Source organism: Archocentrus centrarchus, chromosome 12, assembly GCF_007364275.1.
Source record: "Archocentrus centrarchus isolate MPI-CPG fArcCen1 chromosome 12, fArcCen1, whole genome shotgun sequence".
Classification (NCBI taxonomy): Eukaryota; Metazoa; Chordata; class Actinopteri; order Cichliformes; family Cichlidae; genus Archocentrus; species Archocentrus centrarchus.
Window position 1 is genome coordinate 864,420 of NC_044357.1, and position 16,283 is coordinate 880,702.

A 16,283-nucleotide genomic window follows, 5' to 3' on the forward strand; every position below is an offset into this window, starting at 1 on the left:
GGGGCTCACACACAATAGTGGATTACACAGGACTGGGTAGTTACATTTAGTGCAAAGAACTGATCCGTCCACTGTTATCAATGTCATGTGCTAACACATAATGCACAGCAGCTACAATACAACACACACAAGTGTGTCCAAACTTTTGACTGGTACTGTACATAAACTTTACTCCCACAGAGGTCAATTATCTTAATCCTGTAGGACTCTGGATGATACAGACTCCTCTGAAAAAGAAGGCAACAACCTCGCCATGTTCAAAGTCACAAATCACCTTTCTTCCCCATTCTGACACTCAGTTTGAACTTCAGCAGATTATCTCGACTGTCTGTGAGACTAAAAGCATTAAGTTATTTATTGGTTTGTTAGATATTTGCAGTAACAAGCAGCTGAAGAGGTGTACCTAACAAAATGGCTGGTGAGTGGATATACACTGCATGTCCAATCTGGGCATGGCATACATGACTTTAGTAAACAAAGTAAGAAATGAGTGCCAATGGTGTTTCTTTTTGTCTAAGGAAATTGAATTGCACTCACCATAACATCACATTAAGAAGGAAACATGACAAGTGCATTTAAAGCCTTTATTTAATTTAATCAGTTTCATCACAGCGTAGATTCATTCACATTTTAAAGGTACGTGCACCTCGTCAGTGTGAAGATAAGGCACACAGGATTAAAGTATTCATCTCAAACACCACTGTGCAAAAATCTCCCTTGATAAATTCCATACAATTACAAAACATCTCAAAAAGTATAAGCATGTGTTCCAGCTCCCACTTTAAAATGGCTCTTGGCAACTGTTAAATAGAGTAATAAAGAGTTCAATTTTAAAAAGCTGAGTTCATTCTTTGAATCTAAGGCAATACTGAAAATAGACTAAATACTGGACACAGACTTTGTCTTTAGGTCTTTGAACCTAAAGGACTGCCGAGATACATTTATGAGTTAGTAAGTACAAAGATTTTTTTATGAAAGTAAAACTGCTGCCACAAAAAAAAAAAAAAAAAAAAAAAAAAAAAAAGAAAGATTGATACAACTCTGCACATTACACATGTCGTTAGAAGCAGCTTTTGGTTAGCTCAGATTAGCATAACCATTTGTAAACCTACATACAAGCAGTTGCTTAATTTTTTACCTGTATCAAGCAGGCAAGATTACATGCAGGGCTAACTAATAACTGATGGTAGATTTATATTGACTGGACACAAAAGTGGTATTAATCTTCTCATCCATCTCATGGCAAGCATTTAAATGAAGCCCCAGAATGTTGAACCAACTCTTCAAAGACCAAACAGGATGAGTGACAGCTACAGTGTAGCAGTAAACCTTGGTTGTTGAACTGTTCACAACCAAAGTCACAAGAAGAATCCATCATTTTTTGAAATGTTAACAGCATATTGTTATGCCTGAACATTGCAGTTCATACATAAACACTTGATGGCATGGGGAAATAAGTTTCTTAAAGGGTGCTATATGCAAGTATTTTATTTGGAAAGTTCAGTCACTGCTAAGGTGCTAACTCTCTCCCATCTAATGTTTCCTAATTGAAGATTGGTCACAAGTCTCTCCAAAACCTGGACTTAGTTGGTCCTTGCACTCTGCAGCTTTGGTGAGCCTGGCATAGCAGCAGATGAGCCAGTTCTCCACCTGCTGCTGGTTTTGGTTGGAGTGGAGCGAGAGAGCAGAATAAGAACTACCATTATCAGTTGCAGAGAGACTCACTGGAGCGGGAGCTGAATGGTGGAGAAATGCTATAACAACAACCTTACATAGAACATTTGAAAAAGAATAAAGGTAAACTCAATAAAACAAGATAAACAAGCATAGCTCTGAAAGACAGCAGAAAGTTTGACTTGTTAAAGGAAAAGTAGACCAATATCACCAACTGTGGAAAAGTTGGCCATCAATGATGGCCATTAATTATGATACCATTTCGCTGATATCTGCTTCCAATTAGATGTTTATTTTGTCTTTTTTTAATCCTGCTCTTGTTTTGGGATAATCAATGAAATCATATACAAAAAATTAACAGTTTGAAAGACTTCCAGCTCTTTAAATCTTTGAACATTTAGTGCAAATGTGTGCACATGCTGAAAGCCATCAACAAGGTCGATACTGACTGAGACTAATATTTGACAGATGGACTGATCCCTATGGACTGGTATATAATATCAATATAAATTTTGATAGATTTTGTTATCACTGCACATAGCCAAGCTGTCTTCCCCCATATCCAGTCTTTATGCTCACCTAAGCTAAGCCAACTGGTAGTTGCTTCATATTCACTGAACACCAAGTCGCACAATTTGTGTACTGACCATCAAAAGAGCAAATTTCCAAAGAAACTTTGGGCCCCTGAAACTGGCACAACTTAATGGAAGGCAGCCACCAGTTATTTTATTTGTTAAACTTGTTTGTTTGTTTTTTCCCTTCAGAATCATCTCAAAACATTTTCATACTTGTAAAAATTCAGACAAACTGACCCCACACTGCACTCAGTTTGGTGTGGTCATTGTTTGGCAGTTTCTTTGGTGGCCTCATCTTTACTTGTAGTCCCGGCAGCTGTCGCCCATGCAGGACTGGAGCTTTATGAGCCGCTGGTTCATGGTCTGCAGGACGGAGGGATCCACCTTCTTCACAATGTTCTCCAGCTGGTGCATGTCTGCTGTCAGGTTATAGACTTCTACAAACGACTGGGGAGAAACAGAAGGTGTCACATCTATCTCGACAAAAATGTGTCACAAAAAAAAAAAAAAAAAAAAAAAAAAGGCAGACTGCAGGTGTACCTCACTGTCTGCAAACTCGCAGTATTGGAGGTTCTGGTTGCTGTCCAGGGTCCTGACACAGGCGTATGTGTTGTTATAGGAGTCTTCACATACACAGTCTGGGAAACATTGCTGAAGATGGAGCGAAAAATGTGGAAAAATTGAATGTTACTTGAAAACACAGAAACAAACTTTCAGAATAGAGGAGGAACTTTTTGAGCTGCAAATGAAGCCTATTTTTAGCTTTTTATCCACATTTGTTGCCATTTAAAAAAAGGCACTTACTGTAAATTTACTTACAAAATTAACTAAAGCCATTAATAGAATGAAGAATTAACAACTGCTATAACTTCAATTATTGTGTCATGATATCAACTGAAGCGCAACAGAGCCAGGCTGTATATTTGTGTATGGTGATACTAGTTTCAGTCAATTAGCATTCAGTATTCCTTCATTTCATAATCAGAGAAGGAATGAGGAATACAGTGGAGAGGCAGAGGAAAACTGAAACACTGTGTTCTTTCATTCATAATACTTTGATACTGAAGATATTGAAGTCTTAATATAATAATGATGATAATAATGATATTACTGGAAACTATAAGCCAAGTCCTCACAGAGGCATGTCTCACCAGTCTTCAAGGAATGTTTCAAAGGACTGTTTAAATTAACTTTACTTTCAGTAGTCACTAGAACAGGGCTCTTCAACTCCAGGCCTCGAGAGCCGGTGTCCTGCAGGTTTTAGATGTGTCCCTGATCCAACACACCTGAATCAAATGGCTGAATTACCTCCTCAGTATGCAGTCACGTTCTCCAGAGTCCTGCTAATGACTTCTATATTTGACTCAGGTGTGTTGAAACAGAGGCACATCTAAAACCTGCAGGACAGGGGGTCTCAAGGCCTGGAGTTGAAGAGCCCTGCACTAGAATATAAAATGTGCTTTGGTAGCTACTCACAGATAGTCCTGGGCCAAGTTTAGGACAAGCAGGGTCTTTTGTTGGATGTCCCTCTCCAGTATACTCAACAAGGAAGAATGGTCGTACCGTGCCATTACGCAATGAAGGAGCCTAACATAAAATTTTAGTTAAGATTTAGCAGTTAAGATTTTAGGAAGAAAGTGAGTCCATGTCAAGAAGCAGCTGACCATCTGAGCGAGGAAAGACTGCCCATCCACATTCACAACTGACAGGTTGACTCCAGCTATATCCAGTATGGTGGGAGCCAGGTCGATATTCAGCACTGGAGCCTGGAAGAATGAAGCATCATGAGAAAAGAAAATGTGAAAAATGGACAGAAATAAAAGTGTTCCAGACATATTAATACATTTTAAAGCAGATGGTGTGTTTTAGTGGCGGATTGTTCTGACCTGTAGCATCTGCCCTGGTTTGATGCCAGGACCACGGACCATGAGCGGAATCCTGATGTCAAATTCATAGAGCTGCCTCTTATCAATAGGCAGCGAGAACTGACCTGGAACGGAAAAGATGGCTGAATTTATATTCGATGGAGGAGCTTTGGATTTAAAAGTCAACTTTATTAGGTTCAACTCCTTGTTAAGGTAAACATCTAATCAGTCAATCACCTGGCAGCAACTCCTTGCATCTCAGCATGTAGACATGGTCAAGATGACTTGCTGAAGTTTAAGCCAAGCATAAGAATAAAAATTTTCAAGTGAGCAGCAGTTTTCTGGGCAAAAATGCTTCTTGCCAAAAGGTCAGGAGACTGGCCAGACTGCTTCAAGCTGTGATAGGAAGGCAGCAGTATCTCATGTAACCCAGGTTACATTTAAGGTATGTAGAAGAGCACCTCTGAACACACAACACATCAAACCTTGAAGCAGATGGGCTACAGCAGCAGAAGACCACACTGGGTGACACTCCTGTCAGTTAAGAGCAGGAAACTGAGGATATGGTTTGCACAGGCTCACTAAAACTGGACAGGTGAAGATTGGAAAAGCACTGCCAGTCTCATGAGACTTGATTTCTGCTGCGACACTGGGATGTAGGATCAGAATTTGGCACAAACATGGAAGCATGGATCCATCCTGCCTTGTGTATCACCAGTTAAGGCTGGTGGTTGTGGTGTAATTATGCTGAGGACATTTTCTTGGCACACTTTGGGCTCCTTTGTACCAAGTAAGAGTCACTTAAATGTCACAGCCTACCCAAGACTTGTTGACATGTCCATCCCTTTAAGAACATAATGTACCAACATCTGAGGGCTACTTCAAACAAGATAATGTGCCATGTGCTGAAGCCCATCATCTCAAACTGGTTTCTGGACAATGAGTTCACTGTACTCAGGTGGCCTTCACCAGAAGTCACCAGACTTCCACAGAGAACCTTTGGGATGTAAGACTTGCATCGAGGATGTCAAGCTGACAAATCTGCAGCAACTTTGTGATGCCTTCATGTTAGTATGGGCTAATTTCTGGGGGGGAAAAAAAAAAAATTTCCAGCACCTTGTTGAATCTATGCCATGAAGAATTAAGGCAGTTCTGGAGGCAAAAACGGGGTCCAATCTGGAGCCACCAAGGTGTACCTGATAAAGTGGCAGGTGAGTGTACAGTTACCTACAAAGGCAGAAGCAGTACACACAAACACTCAAAGTTCTCAGCCAGACTGACGAACACAAATTTAACCTGTAGCAAACTATTTACCTGGTGTTTAAAAAATAATCATTTCATTTTGCTGTGGGATTATTTGGGTGATATTTTAAAAAGTAACCAACTTGCTGGAGTCGTTGCTGCTTAGTTACACATTTATACTTTTTACACATTTTTATGACTGAACTAAACCCTACACAGACAGATAGGTGTTTGGCCAATATGGGCTCATCATACAATGATATAAACCAATATGAAGATTTAAAAAAAAAAAAAAAAAAAAAAAAAAAAAAAAAAAACAGAACATACATGTGTTCATAGTAAAAATGTTTAAGACAATTGTTCAGATTTGTTCACTTTGCACTGAATGGGACGGCAGAGAATTTTGTTGTACTTTTTGTATAATGACAATAAAAGATTCTTGATTCTGATATTGCAGAAAAAGTTGCTTGGAGTATCATACAAATAGTATAATCTATCCATCTATCTGTATTACAGCATAGCAGACAGTGAATCAGGTGGTGTCTTCACAGCAAGTGATTTAGGATATAAAGCTGCCACAGTTTTCCTTTTCAGTATTTTTGATAATAAAAAGGATATTGGTAAATGGACCAGTTCTTATGTAGCACTACACACACACACACACACACACACACACACTTTTTTCCCCCATTTCTATCCAACATTGGCACACACATTCACACTCTGATGAACACATTGGAAGCTTAGAGTATCGTACAAATGGTGTAATATTGTGCCCAATTGGCATGCAGACTGGAGCAGACAGGAATCAAACCACCAACCTTCTAATTAGTAGATGAGCTGCTCTACCTAGTGAGCCACAGCCACCCCATACTGTGACAATAAAAGAATGTTTTTTGATTTTTTTTAACTCCCTATCTGTATCTGCCCCCAAAAAGCAGCACAATTCAGTCTCAAATTATGATTATATAGTAAAATATCAAACAGTGAGCTTCAGGTCAGATATGCATTTATTGTGTTTTGGCTTTGAACTCTTTGAAAGAGTAATATAACCTCCACAACACAGGTTGATCATGAGTTGGAGATCAAGCTGTGTAGTATTTTTATTACCCACGGTATTCTCTGACCAAGTGAGGAAAATAAACCATAAAAATAGACCCAAAACCCAAAAGAATGAGAGAAAGGAGTTTTATCAAAGCAGACCTGCATGGTAGCCGTTGTCTGAAGTGTAAAAGATGTAGGTGTTGTTCAGCTCATTTATACTGCTGAGTTTCTTCACCAGACTCTCCACCAAGTCGTCCACAGATAACAGGGTCTGCCACCTGCCAGAAACATCAGGACTTTTTTTACACATACATGTTCGGTGGAAAAACATTTGGACAGTGATACAAGCAAAGACAGAGAGACAGGTCATATCTGAAACAACTCCTTAGAAAGTTTGACATCTTCTGATTTATGGAATGAGTACCAAAAAAAAAAAAAAAAAACCTACAAATTACCAATAAAATGAAGCACTAATTTTAACCTGGTTTCATCCAAGTTTCAGATTTTTGTTATGGAGAAATATGCTAAATGTAATGTTGGCCATGATTTCTTTTCACTTCACACAAGAATTTATCACCAGAATTATCTTTACATTTAAAACAAAGGCAGTCACAGGGACTTATGCCCTTTCTGTGCAGTCATTCAGATTGGAGGAATGTGACAAAGCTGAGAAGTCCATAAATCAAATTTTTACAGTAAAGAATGAGTTAAAAAATAAATAAATAAAAATTAGCCAGTATTTTAGCATACTGGCTCCCATCTCCCATCGAAAGGAGCCAGTTGAGGTGGCTCGGGCATCTGATTAGGATGCCTCCTGGCCGCCTCCTGGGTGAGGTGTTCCGGGCATGTCCCACCGGGAAGAGGCCCCGTGGTAGACCCAGGACACGCTGGAGAGATTATGTATCTCGGCTGGCCTGGGAACGCCTTGGGGTCCCTCCGGATGAGCTGGAGGAGGTGGCTGGGGAGAGGGAAGCCTGGGCTTCTCTGCTTAGGCTTCTGCCCCCGCGACCCGGCTCCGGATAAGCGGAAGAAAATGGATGGATGGATGGATGGATGGATGGATGGATGGATGGATGGCTCCCATCTTCTCTTTGGCCACTTTCAGCTCTAATGCTTCTGACAGCTAAAATTTAAGAATCAATTTATTTCTGGAGGCTGATGAGGTTAAAGTGACTAATATATAACTAGTTTCACCATTTTACTTGTTTTCCTTGTTTGATACTATTCTGACTTTGTCTTCCAAGAACTGTGCCTTCAAGCAAAAAGACGCGCAAGTTTAGGTGTTGTACCTTTTCCTGTATGCGTTATCCAGGAAGGTGATCGAGCTGTTTGCCATGGGATTAGGTGGCTGGCGCAGCAGCCAGTGTTTATCCTAGAACATACAGACAAACAAGAGAGTCACTAGAAACAAAATTTAAAAAACAAACAAACAAACAAACAAACAAAAAAAAAAAAACAAGCACATGACACGTAACATTCCTCTGAGGCATACCTTCCCCGGTTTGTTAAAGCTGCCATCTCGAGGGGCCTGAACGTCCTGGAACTCTTTTTGGTACTGAGGCGCAGCCGTCCACGGGGAGTGAGGAGCTGGAGGTGACAACATCAGGAAGAACGGATGTTGAGGGCTCCTGTCATCCAGGAAGCGAAGGGACCGGTTCAGCTGGATTGACAAACAGCCACAGACTTACTGCAAGACTGTTGAAAAACTTTGTCTTCTTTACAAGTTCAGCTTAGGAGGCAAAGTGAAAATGCTGTTATTGTGTGGAGTTTGATGGGTCCACCTTGAACAGTATGCATCTCTGTGAATTTGAAGGTTCGAGGTGAGATCATTCTTGAGTTAGACCGTTCACATTTGACCTTTACCTTCATGCCAAGGTTGCTAAGATTTAAGCGTCCAAGATTTTTAGTAGATGCATCTATGGTGTGAATTTTAACATCATTCTCAACTTATGGCCAATGTTAAAGTTTTTGTGGTACAGACACCGATGCCAAGGCGATGACAACAGCTCAACTTTTTTCTTCGAAACAGCCGAGCTACAAATGAAACTGAAAAATTAGGCAGCAAGGCCTTGCAAAATTTCTGATGAGTAAAAGGATGTGTGGAAGGATTTGTCAGCACATCACTGACATTCCACCCCATCTTTATGGTTTCACAGACATTAAAACAAGGAATACCAACATGAAATGAAGCAACACTATTATTCTTTGTTGCAAGTTTCAAGCAGTCATGCAGCAGGACATGTGACAACGGGATCATTCAGCTCTCATAAACTAAATTTACGGTAGGATAAATGGACAGTCACTTGACGAACAGCAACTGCAAGAAATTTTAACCTTTAATAAATCCACAAAGAAACCAAGCATCTTTCCTCAAACTCAAAATCTCAGTTTCTCAGACTGAATTTACTCTGATCAGTCCTACAGAAACTAAATGGCCATTTTTAATATTGCATTCTTTCTTGCATCCCTCATTGACCAGCCTCTGCATCAGATGATCATTAACCTTTCACGATGCTGACTGCCAGAAAAAGACAACATTTTACTGTTCTACACCAGCAGCTGATTCAGAGAGTTCAGAGGTGAACAGCCTCTTAGATCAATTCCTCTTCAGATGTCATCATGTTGTTCCCCATGATTTGGACTCTTTGGAGCTCAATGTTAGTGTTTTGCTCACCACCAAGTTGGTTGTTTGGAGCCAGAATGAACCATATTGACAAGGCAGAGAGCTGCATTATCAACTTAAGCTAACAATTACAGAAAGCAAACTGGCTCTGTAAACAGTAGGGGTGCAATGCACAGACACACATAAGTGCTAATTTCTGCGAAGTAGCAGGCTAATAAAATATTAGAATTTCACCCACTGAAACCTGGTCTGCACCACACAGCAGGCCAGATTATTTTTGGATAATCCAATTAAAAACGCTCTAAAAAGGCATCAGCATCACAAGCCTGATCAAGAGATGGCTAGCAGCTACAGCCACTTGTAACCACTTGTAACCTGTCAAAGCAGCCATGTCCCTGCTGTATGAAATACAGCAGGCTCAGTAAAGAACACCTTGCACTTAAAATCTGAGAGTGTGATTCCTACTATGAGGTCTGTGAGGTAGTCGTCCTCGTAACTGTCACCGTGCTTTTCTTCTTTCCCGTTGACTGACAGGGTGTAGTTGTAGTACTGGGAGTTTCCCACCTGCAAATCATGTAGCAAATGATGTCATGACAGAAGTACTTCGCCGCAGTTGTGCGTGTGTTTACATGTTACTTGTGCCTCACCAGTGCATGCCACTGGTCCCAGCCAACCGGAACATGGCCGACACTTCCTGCATCTTTGCTGCCGTACTGAAGGCAGAAGAGACGGTTAGCTCAGTCGGGATCAAGAGAAATGATGCAACAAGTATCTTTAGGGCTTTATGCAGACAGTCTGAAAAAATACTGTTTATTCTTGGGTCACCTTGTGTGATTTGTGTATGTGCATTATCTGTATGTGCTGACTGTGATATGTCATTGTATTTTAATTTTGACAAACTGGCCTGCAACAAAATATGGCCAAACACATTTAAAGTCCATCTTTCTGTTGATCACTGCTCCTGTCAAATGCACCACATGAATAAAATGGAACACAAAGAACAGATAAGGCTACATAGGTTAAATGACGTCATAGTTATCACAATTCATCCTGAGAAACATGAATTTGTGTAAACAAATTATCCTGTAATCCATATAATCCCTAACCCTACTATTTCTGTTGGCACAAACAACATTACAGCCTTTAGAACAGGAAATGTCAGTCATAACAAAGCTGTCTTCATTGTACTGATCTGGTTTGTAAACACATGCACTGTGTGGTTTGAGCTTTTGAAACATTTTGAAAAAAGTGTAAAGCTTATGAAAGTATATAAATGTCCAAACCTGGTTAAGATATTTCCCAGCAAAGAAGGTCTGGTATTTCAGTTTGCTGAGGTAAGTGTGGAAGGCCTCTGCCTCAGGGCCTTTCTGCCACTGAATGCTGGAGCAGTTCCCACTCAGGGAGTTGTTTCTCACCTCATGGTTGTGAGGGTATCGACCCGTCAAAATACTGCTCCTGCTGGGGCAGCACAGTGGCGTGACTGTGAACTTCACAGGAGGAAGTGAGAACAGGGGGAAAGAAGACAGAGACATGACAGCATGACTCATTTAGCATGTAATCACTGGTGCACGCAGTGCTTTAAGAACTTAAACAAATGCTTTACTGAAGTAAAAGTAACAATAAAACAAAGTAGAAACATTCCACTGCAAAAGTCACGCATTCCAAAATGTTTCTTGAAGCAGCAGCATTTCATATTTTTACTACTTTATACATGGTTCGGGCCTGTGGCACATGGCTTAGGTCCATACAAAGAGATGCAATATAAATCTGAAGAGAGGCAAAGATGATGACTATTACTCTGTAAAGTGTGCAAAACTGCAAAGACCTCAAACACAGGCTTTCTATACACATTTTTATACACATATTGTGCCATATCTTAAATGATTGTCTTGCAATGTGTCAGGTTTTGCAGATTTGCTGTATCTGATCCATTGTTATCATGATATCTCAGTTATCATGCAACATATCATCAGGGTATTTATCTTGGGTTTGTCTGTTATTGACATCTTTGCTGTGACACTTCAAGGAGAAATTTTTTTCTTTAGTCAAACTGCTCACATGTGAAACATGACAGCACCCCCCCCCCAACATATACTGTTTCATAATATGGTTTATAGAGTGACACTTGAAGATTAAAGTAAATACAACTGTCATAAAAATATAGTGGAAAAAGAAATGTGTCTTCCTTTGAAATGTGGAGGAGTAGAAGTATACGTACTGAATAGAAATACTCACAGCATTCACAAATGTTGCTCCTGCATCTCCTATATATGCTTTTGTTTTCTTCATCGGTGTCTGCACAACAGAAACAAGAACAAAGTGACACAACCAACATAAATCTATATAATCAGAGTGTTTGATAATTAGTAGATACTATAAGCACATCAAAACACTATGACAGTGTTAGCTACTTTTAGATTGTCTTATAGAAGAGGCACGTACAGTAATCTCTATTAGCTAAATACTTGATCAGCTGCTCATTTGTCTGTGAATGGATATTTCTGGATTATTCAAATCTCTGGTAGTTCCACACATCTGGTAAAGAATCTCTCTGCACCTACTGAGAACAGGTACCAGCTTTTGAAAATATCCAAAAAAAAAAAAAAAATCCATAAAGTTTTTTTAATATACATTTTAAATTCTGAGCAACATACTGCAAACACAAATGTGTTTCTATTTGAGGTTCCACAACATTATAAAGAAAATACATGCAGAGACAGATGCAGGACCTGAAACAGGACCACAGTTAACAGAGTAACTGCCTCAGAGTAACGGTGTATGTGCTGGTAGGGCACTGCTGACTTCAACTGAGGATATAGTTGTGCAGAGGAAGGAAACTTGGAGGACCTCTTTTATCCCACTGACATGCTTACTGTAGAGGAAGCAGAGCCTGGGGATGATGGGCACAACTTGCCCATCGCTGGGGGTGAAGTCACTAAGGTAGTTAAACAATTCCTTGGTGGCAGGGCCTCTGGGTTAAATGAGTCGCCTTGAGTTGCTGAAAGCTCTGGATGTTGTAGGGCTGTCTTGGTTGACACGCCTCTGCAATGTCACGTGGAGATCTGGTGCTGTGCTTCTGGTTTGGCAGACTAGGGTGGTGATCCCCATGTTCAAGAAGGGGGACTGTAGGGTGTGCTCCAACTATCGGGGATCACACTCCACATCCTGGTCACAGAACGCTGGACCAGCTCTTTATCCGTTCAAGGATATTTGAGTGTGTGTGAGAGTTTGCCTATCCAGTCAACAACAGAAATTTCCCTCTGGGATCAATAAAGTATTCTGATTCTGATTCACATGTGTTTTGTAGACTTGGAGAAGGCATTTGACTGCATCCCTCAGGGTATCCTGTGGGGAGTGCTGTGGGGTGCCAGTCCCTGTACAACTACAGCAAGAATTTGGTGAGCATTGCAATCAATCGGACGCGTTTCTTGTGGGTGTTGGATTCCACCAGGGCTGCCCTGGACCCAGGACACATCGAAGAGATTATATCTCTTGACTGGCCTGGGAACGCCCTGGATAAGCTAGAGGAGGTGGGTGGGAAGAGAGAGATCTAGGCTTCTCTGTTTAGGCTGCCGTTCCTGCGAGCCAGCCCTGGATAACTGAAGGAAGGATGGAAGAAAGGAAGAATGGATGGATGGTGCTTGAAACCCTGCTGGAACCTTTCTGTGTGGAGTTTGCATTTTCTGCCTGTGCCTACATTTATTTACATTAACTGGTTATTCTAAATTGGCCATGGATTAGCCTTGACGCGTCTATAATAAGTCACTGCATGAACACATGTAAACTAGAAAAGTGCTATATAAATGCAAGTACATGAAAATTAATTTTTGCAAAGCCTACTTACAAAAATTACATCTTAGTCTCAGAGCGATATGGTGGCTACAGAGTTGCCATCCACTGCATGTTGTATGTTCTCACTGTACTGGTGTATCCAACTTTAACTTTAATTGGCATACTAATTCAATAAGTTTTCTAGTATCCTCATCGTCAGTTTAGCTCTTTTTTAATTTTTATTTGCTCAATTTTTATTTGTAATTTCTTTAAATATATCCAGTCTCTGGCCTAAAATTCCCACAACACTTATAATTCTCTCATCAACTAACACAACTCAGCTGATCAACTAACTGATCAACTGGTTGTGAACAATAAATCTGAAAGCTAGCCAAAAAAAAAAAAAAAGATAAGAAAATAGAAGTGCAGTCTGGCGTCTCTCTACTGCCAGACTATTGTTAGGTGAATATAAACACAATATATCCATTTTACAGGATGTTTGAAAGGTATGAACAATGCATTATTTCACTAGAAAAAGCTGCCAAGATGTCAATGTGTATATTTCTAAAGTGAATCTATTCACCATTCCACCTAGTTGAATATCCTGGTCGTCTGCAAGCACGACGATGACGTTGCTCGGTTTGGCGCTTTCCGCACACCTGACGCCGCAGGTGAGCAGCGCGGCCAGCAGCACGAGCAGGGAGAACGCAGCGGAGTGTCCTCCTCCTCCCTGTCGGCTTATGGTCGCTCCAGCTCTGTTTCTCAGGCCTGCCATTGGGACACCACAGCGCCGGGCCTGGTGCAACACACAGCCGCCGCTGCCGTTCAGCAGGTTTCGTTTCCTGCTCAGGGGGAGGACGTGCTGTAAAGTGAGCGTGATGAGGCTGCACCGGACAGACACACTGGTAATTTTAAAGTTTGAGGAAGTGGAGTAAGAGTCAGCGGTCATATGATCACGCTGAGTGGGAGGAGAGAGGACTGAGAACACTGTGTACAGCTTTGAGACAGCTTTTTACACAACTTATGTATTCATTTATTTGCGTTTATGCAAGTTAAATATTTCAATCAAATCACCAAATATAACAGAACCTTGTTTAACATTAGCCTAGACAGATGGTTACTTAAAATATAAAATTGATATATCCATCCATCCGTTTCTATAGTGCAACAAAAAAACGGGGATGCTGTGTAAAATGTAAAACCGCAATGGAACGATTTGTAATCGATCAATAATTCAATTGATAAAAATAAACTATACATTTACCTGAACAGTTTAACTGCCAAAAATGAAAAACATTTCTCAATATGAAAATGAAAAGAAATTGGATTTTTAAAAATATATTATAGGATAATTAAAACAATTGGAAAATCCAGAGTCTCTGTACTCAAGGGACAAGATTGAAAACCTATACTGAATAAGATGAAAAAGACTTTATTAATCCCTCAGCTGGAAAGATTTTCCCCCTTGAAATATGACCAATATGAAGAGAGACATTCTTCATAATGAGTACTTCTACTGTTGGTGCTTTAATTATATTTTGATGCTAAAATGTTTGTACCATTAGGCTGCTTAAGTAAGATCATGACTGTTGCTTAAATAACGAATCTAAATACTAATTTCACTACAAAACCACAAAACAGTGACTGAATACAGAATAATGTTTAAACTCTTGCACAGTGCCTCTTTTCATGTCATAGCCTTTGTAGGGTACAGGGCTGCAGATGAGCCTCATTTAAAAATTGGAATCCTTTTTGGAAATCATGGATACCATGTCCCCTGGACTAAACAGGAGAGTGACTGTATGGAGCTGCATTAGTGCACATGGTACGGGTAACCTGATCATCTGTAAAGGCACCATTAAGGTTGAATGATAGATGCAGGGTTTGGAGCAACATATGCTGCCATCCAGATATCTTTTTTTAGGGAGGGTCTTGCTTATTTCTGCAAGACACACGTTGCTGTCATCAAATTCAATATTATATTATATTATATTATAATTGCATCTTTTTTCTCAAACCACTCATTAGTGAGTGCTATATAACTAAATGGCCTTCATATCTGTGTGCAAAACCAACCACGTTATGTCACATTACTGTGGGATCATTTCCTTAAAATTCAAGCTGACATGAGGTCTTTGAGCATTTTTTTCTTGTCTATAGAAAGTAAGAATAACAAGTTTGTAATTGGCTTACCAAAGGTTGCTTTGTGCTGTTGTACTTTGTTAACATTTGTAGGTTCTCTAGAGAACACTGTGCACATACAGTATCATAAGCCATGTTCCTCTGTGTTTTACTTATGAAAAGAGATTTCTCTACTGATTGCTTCACACATCTAATCAACCAAATCTTTGCACTTCCCTTGGTTATAGGCTGAGCTGTAAGTGGTAAGCAAGACTAATTTTTTTTTTTGTTTAATTTTTGTTTGTTTGATTGTTTTGTTTATTTGAGTTTAATTCATTTTTAGGATTACAATTTAAAAGAAAGCAAACTACTCCAAAATCATGAGCATGCAGTATTTTGTAATTACTTTCACTGCCAGAAACGTGAGACATGAGAATTTATAACATTCTCATCTAACTTTAATCAAGCTTTTAAGAGTTGATGCAAACATTTTTTTATCAAATTTTGCATCAACTGTTTAGGAATTACAGTCTTTTTTTTTTTTTTTTTTACATAGTCTCAAATTTTCAGAGGCTCAAAAGCAATTGGACAAACTAAGATGATTCAAAATATAAGGATTATTTTAGTAGCAGCTTGTACTTCACAGAAGGTCAAAAAGGTTGTTTTAAGGAAATGCAGACAGCCCATCATCCTCATCACCAGCACAGCAATGAGCTTGGAGAAGAAAAACATACTTCAGTAAACGATAGTGATGAGTACTTCAGTACTGTACAGATCATTTTGAACTATTTATAATTTGCTTGTTCACATGATCACATCCATCCATTCTGAAGAGACACCCAGTTATCTTCCTCCTTTACTCTTAATTATTCATGTTTTGATAGTTTTTTCATGGTCATGCAAAACCTTTTATTGGCATTACTTTCATTCCTGGAAAAAAATTTATTTTCCTGCAGCATTCCACTCCACAGCTGATGTATGTAAACTATGTTAATAGCATATCCTTTTATACTACTGACATAATGTGTAGATTAAAAAAAACTGCTCAAAGTCAATAAAAATATTAAATTAAAAAGTTATAGAATTAAATATTTACTTGACAGTGTCTCTTTATTTCTAAGATTTTAAAATACCTCACAATGTTAAGATTAGACCAGTAGTTTTTTCAGTTGGCTTTTGTTCCAAAGAAGTCTGTCTCACCACAGTTTTCATGTTTCAGTAACAATGTTTCTCCTCTTTCATTTTCTATTAAAAATCTTATGACACCTCAAATTTCTCTTGTGACCCACTGGAACAAGTTTCCTCCCACAGTCCAAAGACGTGCAGTTAGTGGGGCTAAGTTAATCGGTTATTCTAAATTGCCCATAG

General features: G+C 39.5%; 1 protein-coding gene across 1 annotated transcript; it reads right to left on the reverse strand.

Annotated features, from left to right (window-relative positions):
• Positions 1-558: 558 nt before the first annotated feature.
• On the reverse strand, positions 559-13,711 carry gnsb (glucosamine (N-acetyl)-6-sulfatase (Sanfilippo disease IIID), b). The gene is made up of 13 exons (XM_030743220.1): positions 13,378-13,711; positions 11,259-11,318; positions 10,307-10,510; positions 9,671-9,736; positions 9,489-9,587; positions 7,893-8,060; positions 7,690-7,772; positions 6,560-6,678; positions 4,136-4,239; positions 3,914-4,015; positions 3,726-3,836; positions 2,790-2,900; positions 559-2,696 (listed from the first exon to the last, which is right to left on the reverse strand). The coding sequence occupies exons 1-13, from the start codon at positions 13,567-13,569 to the stop codon at positions 2,547-2,549; spliced, it is 1,569 nt and encodes a 522-aa protein (XP_030599080.1). The 5' UTR covers positions 13,570-13,711; the 3' UTR covers positions 559-2,546.
• Positions 13,712-16,283: the final 2,572 nt, after the last annotated feature.